The 8,696-nt window shown below is 36.5% G+C and overlaps 1 protein-coding gene across 1 annotated transcript in view; it reads left to right on the top strand.

The window, feature by feature from the left end:
• The window catches only part of LOC150099576 (cytochrome P450 4V2-like), a 41,281-nt gene extending 36,435 nt beyond the window's left edge, over window positions 1–4,846 (top strand). The window contains exon 11 of the mRNA XM_090404145.1: window positions 4,501–4,846. Coding sequence (XP_090260271.1) covers window positions 4,501–4,676 — 176 coding nt within the window. The 3' untranslated portion in view covers window positions 4,677–4,846. The remainder of the gene's footprint in view (window positions 1–4,500) is intronic.
• The last annotated feature ends 3,850 nt before the right edge of the window (window positions 4,847–8,696 follow it).

Below are 8,696 nucleotides of genomic sequence, written 5' to 3'. Positions count from 1 at the left end.
CCACACTGAGGGTCCCCTAACCATGAAGCAGCTGTCATCCTTCATACAGAAAGTGCGAGGCTCTCCTGACAAACTAACTATAGCCCTTAAATACACCAGAAGAATCCCGGAACTAATATCTCAACTTCAGGACCTACACCCGAAACTGAAATGTAAAAAGAGCAGAGGTCAACAGGAGTAAGCGAATCTACTACCTAATTAATGGGCTACAAGCACAGTACCAGGACCAATATTAGATTAAACTTACAATCAAATTTTCATAAAACATAATGTCTATAAGCCTTTTCTCTCTCAATGCAAGAGGATGTGCCTCTGCTCTACGCAACAGAATAGTCCTTGACCTGGTACAAAAATAGCATATAGACCTATTACTTCTGCAAGAAACAAACATCACCTCCTCAACCAATTCATCCAGAAGATGGGCAGAGTGGCCTTATGACTTACAGCATTCTGCAACCCAACAACATCATGGAGCAGGAGTTAGCTTAGGTGTACATCATATATCTCCCTACAAACTAAAAGTGATTGCTGAGATACCAGAATATGCCTTGTATGCTCACATAATAGCACCCAACCATAATACCCTGCATGAGTTCAACATCTATATACCACAACAGGATGCTCTAGCATTACAAATCCTGGATTTCATTAAAAACCACCTTTCTAGTATAGACCAAGAACATATCATAATAGCTGGAGATTTTAATTGCACTCTTGACCAAGAAAAAGACAGACTTCAGTGTGGTGAACATCGTAACCAATTAATAAGCAAACTCTAAACACTGGTAAATAAACGATAATGAACTCATCGACGTCTTTCGGCATCAACATCCTGATAAGAAATCCTACATTGGAGGTCAGCAATCACAGCGACAAATAGGCCATTCTACCAAGCACGACTGGACAGATACTACATTTCCAAACACACCTTGCTTCTAGTTAGAAACATCTCACACATCCCTTCCTACATTTCAGATCATTACTTCGTCAAGCTGCAACTTTCATTATCTTGGGAAGCATTCAAATCAGGAAGTGCCTATCGGATCTTCAACAATACTCTCCTGAAAGATCCAGCTTATATAACAAACACTCAGGCTTTAATAACCAACCTCACTCACTCGAAAGTGGATACAGAACCAATGAAAACATGGTGGCCCCACTTAAAATCACGAATAAAATCCTTTACGCAGATCTACAGTCACCAGAAAAATCAACAGAGGAACATTAGAATCCGACAACTTGAAGAACAGCTCAAGTATCTCCCAGAAGAAAACCCTGAACATCATTCTGCATTCCAAGCCAGGCAGAATTATCGGCAAAAGGTGCCGTACTTAGATCGCGGCATACACAAATAAATCTTTCAGACGTCCCCACAAAATATTTTTTCTCTTTGGAAAAAAAATGCCAGGCAGTAAATTCCATCTCTGCTATCAGACTTCAAGATGACAGCATGACAGAGGATCCTAGCAAAATCACCTCTGAAATCATAAAATACTACAAGAATGCATACAGCACACTGCAGGAACATCCCACCATGCCATTCACGAAATACTGAAAGAAACAAAAAAAAATATCTTCAACAGATCGGGACCACTTAGAAAACAAAATCACGCTAGATGAACTGAAAACCGCATGCACATCTTTGCCAAAGAACAAATCTCCTGGCCTTGATGTTCTCACGTCAGAGTTCTTCCAAGTCTTCTGGAATCAACTCGGACCACTTCTCCTCAAAACACTGCAAGAAGCCTACATCAATGGCCTCCCACAATCCGTCACGACCTAAGTAGCACGATTGATACCAAAGAAGGGAGACCACACGGATATCCGAAACTGGCGTCCAATCTCCCTAATTAATACCGATTGCAAAATGATTTCCAAAGTTATAGCAAACCGAATAAAGCCGACACTGCTTGAAGTTATTGGCCAACATCAAACGTATTCTGTCCCAGGAAGATCAATACATGATAACCTCCATTTAATAAGAGATCTCATCCACATCTCAAACAGCCAACATGAAAACCTAGCACTCGTCAACCTTGATCAGGAGAAGGCTTTCGACAGGGTAGAGCACAAGTACCTTTATGAAGTTCTGAAGGCATTTGGCTATGGTCATCTCATCATTGAAACAGTGCAATTGCTTTACAGAGATGCACACTTCTGTTTAAAAATCAACAACAGGCTCACGCGTACTTTGTCATGCTCTCGAGGGATCAAGCAAGGATGTCCCCTCTCTAGTAAATTATACACACTGGCCATAGAACTCTTCTTAAAAAGAGTACACGACACCATCATCTCCAAACGAACCAGCATAATTGAGCCACATCAAAAAATTACCCTATCAGCATATGCCGATGACGTCACTGTAATAGTCCGAAATGAAGAAGAAATGACAGTAACCGAGGAAGCACACAGACTATATGCACAAGCCTCAGGGGCCAAATTAAATTCTGCAAAGCCCACGGGCTTGTGGTCAGACAGATGGAAGTCTAGAAATGATTCTCCGATCGAATGTACCTGGTCAAGCGAAGGACAAAGATACTTAGGTGTGCACCTTGGCAACACCAAAATATGTAACACACTGAACTGGACACAGCTGCACAACCGTTTCAAACAGGTGCTAGGTAAATGGAACAGCGTTCGTTCCATGTCTTTACTTAGAAGAAGAGTACTAATAGTTAACCAGATGGCTGCGAGTGTCATATGGCATACCCTCAAAGTACTCACACCTCCTGAAGAATTTCTCTACCACATTCAAAAGGAGATCAAACGTTTCCTCTGGAACAAAACTCACTGGACAACATACCCTCAACTCTGCAAGTCACTCAGCAAGGGAGTTCAAGGCCTGATTTCCCTTGAAAACAAGATTAGATCATTCAGGGTAATCCTCCTCCTAAAGACACTTCAATGCAATCACACTTATGTAACCACCTTTGATTACATCACAAAATATTCCACAAGAGGACTTACACTTTCCACAATCCTCCGAATGGCCAGTCCTGCACCATCTCCTTCTAAGCTACCTCATTTTTACAAAGATGCTCTACAGCAGTGGAAAAACACACGCCTTCATCACACACTTATAGGATCAACAGAGTCAGCAGCAGAAACATAACAAGTCCCACAACTGGCCAGCCTTTACTTTTTCCTACATGGAACTGGGCAGGAATAAGAGTCATAGGGAACCTCCTAACCCAGACCCTAAAGTGTAAAGCATTCACAAGCCTACCAATGAAGAACCCAAAAACTGAAAAACAATATAAACAGCTGCAAGCCTCCATTATAAAAGCCTATCTAGATATCGTTACACCTCAGGAAATCCGCATTCTTTCTAGAAACTGCTCCGGGCCGATATTTCATCTTGCACAATCTGAAGCCTCACTTCCAATTCTTCCCTCCAACTACAAGAAAATATACCACTTCCTCATGTCAGGGTCTCCATCCTCGCCCTTCTTATATTTATCCTTAACCCTCTCATCTACAAGGCTGCATATGCTACTCAGTTTTTAGTGGGATCTGCCATATAAATCAAAGTGTGCCAAACCAGATTCCGACATACAGTGGAGACTATGGCATAATATCTTGCCAACTCCTTCTAAGCTCTACAAATTTCAGATAAGAGAAACGGATCTGTGTCTATTCTGTGACGTTTCAGGTACCTTGGAACACACATATCTGACCTGTCCCGCAAACAAAGCGATGATCACCTGCGTCCTGAATACTGCCTCCAACACCTGTAACTACGCACACAGCCAAGAAGACTACTGGAATTTAGTCCACACAGAAGAAAACAGACAGAACATGCAATTTCATCTTCATCTGCGCTAAGGTCATCATCTACAGCTTCTACCTAAAACAGACAAGAAATAACCAGCACCCATCCATTACTGAAACTGCACAAACCCTCATGTATAACCTCCGCCGGAAACTAAAAAGCAGGCTTTTATTGGAACTTGAATACTTCAAAGAAACAAGAACTGTCGCGAAATTCATAGAGGAGTGGAATCCAACTGGTACCCTCTTCTGGACTGACGACGACAATGCGCTTCATCTGAAAGATAACTCAGACTAAAACTGAACTGTAAACTTTGATTTCATTTATTGCATTCTCTAATGTATACCCGAAAGGAAAATGTTTTTTTCTTTCTCTGTAATATATATATACTTATAATATGTAAATAGTTGTTGTTACCTACCATCTAATGTAAATTTTAAACAAGTTGAATAAAAAAAAAAATCTCTCTCTCTCTCTCTCTCTCTCTCTCTCTTTCTTTCTCCATCCTGAAAAGTCTTGGTTTATTGATAGCATGAGCTCTGCAGAAAATGAGTTCTCCATGAGCTCTCCAAAATAGGCCAATCTAGTCTTGCCTAATCCACTTGTTGAATACAAATTTAGGAATACAATGGATTAGAGAATTCATTGGTTCGTTTTATATAATTATGAAATAATAAAACATTGCAATTTCTTTATTAAGATGAGTTTTTTCTTTTTTTCATTAACAGGACAAAGGTTTGCTATGATGGAAATCAAAATAGTGCTTATTAACATCATTCGACACTTCAGAGTGCGTTCTCTGGATCAGCGTGACAAAATACCGATGAAAATGGAAATGGAACTTAACCCTTCAGTGCCAATTCGACTACAGTTTAGAAGAAGAAAAATTTCACTGAAAGAATAATGTTAAATAATTTGTGTGTGTGTGTGTGTGTGTGTGTTATGCATGTTACATAAGAATAACAGTTGCTATAAGAATAATTTTAACTATTCATGCTATTAATAGTTATTTTGACATGATGATGTATTTTATAAACACATATCAGTTGCTATAGGGAAATATTAAATATTTACATGAAAGTAAAAGATCATAATTTCTTACACTGTGAAACACAAAATATCTTTCCTCCTCTTTCTTTAGTGGGGAGGAGCATGATGACACTTCTATGTTGGAAAGTGATGCAGTCGCCCTACTCAGTCGTATAGGTACAGATAGATAGATACATAGTGAAATAAGTTTTATCCAGTATTAAAAATATTCGAACGTGAATAGAAGCAATATTTTTAATTTGCTGTTGAACACTGCTAGAACCAGGTAAAATAGAAAATGTGAAAAAAGAAATGGAAAGACTTGAAACAGACATTCTGGGCATTAGTGAGACGAGATGGGAGGGACAGGGTGATTTCTGAAGTGGAGAATTTCGGATAATATATTCAGGACAAAAGTAGGGCGAGTCAGGTGTTGCAATAATGCTTCATAATAAAGTTGGAAAGTTAATCACTACAATAATTAACTATAGTGACAGAATCATGGCGATAAGCATTCAAAATGAACCAAAATGAACCTCAATATTATAATGGTCTACATGCCAACATCACAACATAGCGATGAAGAAATAGAAGAAATTTATGAACAAATAGAAGAAATCTGGAGCAGCTTTAAAGACAGAGACAATACAATAATAATGGGAGATTGGAATGCTATAGTGGGAGAAGAGAGCAATGATAATGTTTCAGGAAGATTTGGCCTTGGACGTAGGAATTAAAGAGGAAAGCAATTAATAGAATTTTGCACACAAAAACAGTTAGTTATAGTAAATACGCTATTTCAAGCTCCAAAAAGAAGAAGATATACCTGGAAAGCACCTGGGGATTCAAAGAGATATCAAATAGATTATATATTGGTCAAGAAAGGATACAAAAACCAAATAAAAAAATTGCAAAAGCTATCCAGGTGCCGACATTAGTAGTGACCATAACCTTGTCTTAATGAAAACAAAACTGAAACATAGGAAAAAATCTAAAGATACAAACCAATAAGATGGAACCTTGAAAAATTAAAGAGTAAAGAAGTAAAGAGAGGATATCAAGAGGAAACTGATCATAACATTCCAGAAAACATAAATAGTCAGAATAATATTGAAAACTCTTTAATCATATGGAATATGATTAAAGAGTTAATTACAAATTCATCAAATCAATTATTGAAAAATGTAGAAAAAGAAAAAAGAAAACATTGGATAACAAATGAAATACTTGGCCTTATGCATGAAAGAAGAAAATATGAAAATGCTGTTAAAGAAGAAGATGTGGTCAAATACAAATATCTTAAAAATCAAATTACAAGAAGATGTAGACAAGCCAAAAAAGAATACCTGGAAGAATGTAGATGTAATAATGTGTAATAATATAGATGAATTATTTAAAAAAACATAGAGAAAGCTTATAAAGAAATTAACAAACTAACTTTCAAATTTAATAAGAACAGCAAAAACAATGCCATCAAAGATGAAAATGGAAAAATTACTAATCTAATCTGAGGATATATTAATGGAATAGAAGAATTATCTTGAAAATCTCTATAATGGCGACGAACTTGATGTTGATATCAGAATAGAAAATCAAAATGAAGATAATCTAGGACCCCCAATAATGTGAGAAGAATTTGTTAAAGCACTGTCTGAAATGAGTAATGGAAAAAGTCCAGGTGTGGACAATATTCCTATAGAACTGCTACAAAATCTAGATGATTAGACAAAAACCTTACTCTATCAATTAATAGCCCAAATCTATAATAGAGGAGAAATACCAAAGGCGTTTATGAAATCAACCATACCAATACCAAAAAAGAATAATGCAAAACAAATGCAGCCAATTTAGAACAATAGCTTTAATCCCACATGTTAGCAAAATTCTGCTAAAAATTATTCAAAATAGAATTTATTCAAAAATAGATTGTCTATTGGATGAAGACCAATTTGGATTCAGAAAGAATAAAGGAACAAGACAGGCAATACTCTGTTTAAGAACAATAACAGAGAGAAGATTAGACCTTAGTCAAAATACTTACATTTGCTTCCTTGATTTAGAGAAAGCGTTCGATAAAGTAAACCAGCAAATACTCCTAAATTGTCTAACTAATATTGGCATAGATTTGAGGGATAGGAAAATAATTTATCAAATTTAAAAAAATCAAAATGGACGGATAAAATCAACGATAAGGAGAAAATAATAAATATCAGGAGTGGAGTAAGACAAGGATGTATACTTTCACCACTTAATTTATATATCGAAAAGGCGATTCAGGAAACTAAAGATAAAATAAATAGTTGCATAAAGATAAATGGTGAGCAAGTCATGTGTATAAGATTTGCTGATGACATAGCCTTTGTAGCAGAAAACAGAAGAACGTTAAAAACAATGCTAGAATTACTAAATAATAACCTTGAAAAATATAAAATGAAAATCAACACAGATAAGACTAAAATCATTGTTACAGGCAAAATCCCTATCAATACAGGGCATATAGACATCAACGGGGAACAAATAAAACAAGTGAAAAGCTTTAAATATTTAGGAAGCCTAATAACAGAAGATGGCAGAACAATAGAAGACATAAGATCAAGAATAAACAACGCAAAAGCCCAATTCTCTAAGATGAAAAGCATTTTAATAGGAAACCTCAACCTACAATTGAAAAAAAAAATTAGTAAAGACATTGATATGGAGCATTGCACTGTATGGATGTGAAACCTGGATTCTAGGCAGAAAAGATGTAAGAAGATTGGAGGCTTTTGAAATGTGGTGCTGGCGTCGCATGAACAAAATAAAATGGACAGAAAAAAAAATCAAAAGAACAAGTCCTGAGAGAGATAAACGAAACAAGAACTCTAATAAAAATCGATCAAAATTAGAAGGGATAGGTGGTTTGGACATATACTTCGACATGATGGACTTGTGAAAAGAATAACTGAAAGCAAAATAGAGGGGAAAAGAAGAAGAGGCAGACCAAGGAAAAGCTTTCTTGACGAAGTCAAAGACAGCAAGGGTTTGAGGAGTGACCAGTAGGTTAAGAAGAAAGCCAATGACAGAGCGGAATGGAGGAAATTGCTGCTCAGCTACCAGTCCCAAAACTGATGCAACTGATGATGATGATGTTGAAACCTTCTCGTTTCTTTCTATTGATAGCAGCTGATTTCACAGAAATCATCAATTTGCCACGCTGTATAAGTATCAAATATTATTCTGAGTTTCTTTAGATATTGCTTGAATAAAATGCAAAGAATGATCAAATAAATGACAGGAATGCCCTTGAAAAACTGTTTTATGTAGATTTCTGGGTGAAAAAGTGAAATATCGCCAACAATATTATAAAATTAAGGAACACTCTATGCACTAATTACAGAGAATTAAAAACTTTGAGAGCAAAATTGTAACCGGACTTTTCGTATTAAATTGCCTTGGAAACGAATTGTTTTCAAGGAAAATTCGTTTTCCGGGGAAAAGCACATGAGTTAATTTCGAATGTCAGTTTAATTATCGATGGGGCGTACATAAGATTCACTCGATGGTCTAGTAGGAAATATTTGTTCGATGTACAAGTTCCCAGAGAAAAACCTACCTTTAGTTCTGATGCAGAAATGTTTCACGTGAATACTAATTCAAAATTAATAAGTCAGGTAGTTCGTTGAGATTTCAAATTTCTGATTCTTGAACATACACTGCACAATACCTCACTAAGTAGTAAAAAATTTCCGCCTCCGAGAAGAAATTAACTTTGTATAGAGCGAAATAAACACAGATTTAGAGACACTTAAATCGGTATTTTATATGAATTACCCATCCCATCTCTACAACCGGCTGAAAATCCATAGAATACATTAATACTCTTTTAAAAACTGAAATTCCTGCTCTGGAGACCAAC

Source organism: Typopeltis vanoorti, chromosome 14 (assembly GCF_054136105.1).
Source record: "Typopeltis vanoorti isolate ZY-2024b chromosome 14, IOZ_Tvanoo_1.0, whole genome shotgun sequence".
NCBI classification, from domain to species: domain Eukaryota; kingdom Metazoa; phylum Arthropoda; class Arachnida; order Uropygi; family Thelyphonidae; genus Typopeltis; species Typopeltis vanoorti.
Note: the sequence above shows the minus strand (reverse complement) of the source record. Positions and strands in the feature narration are given on the sequence as shown.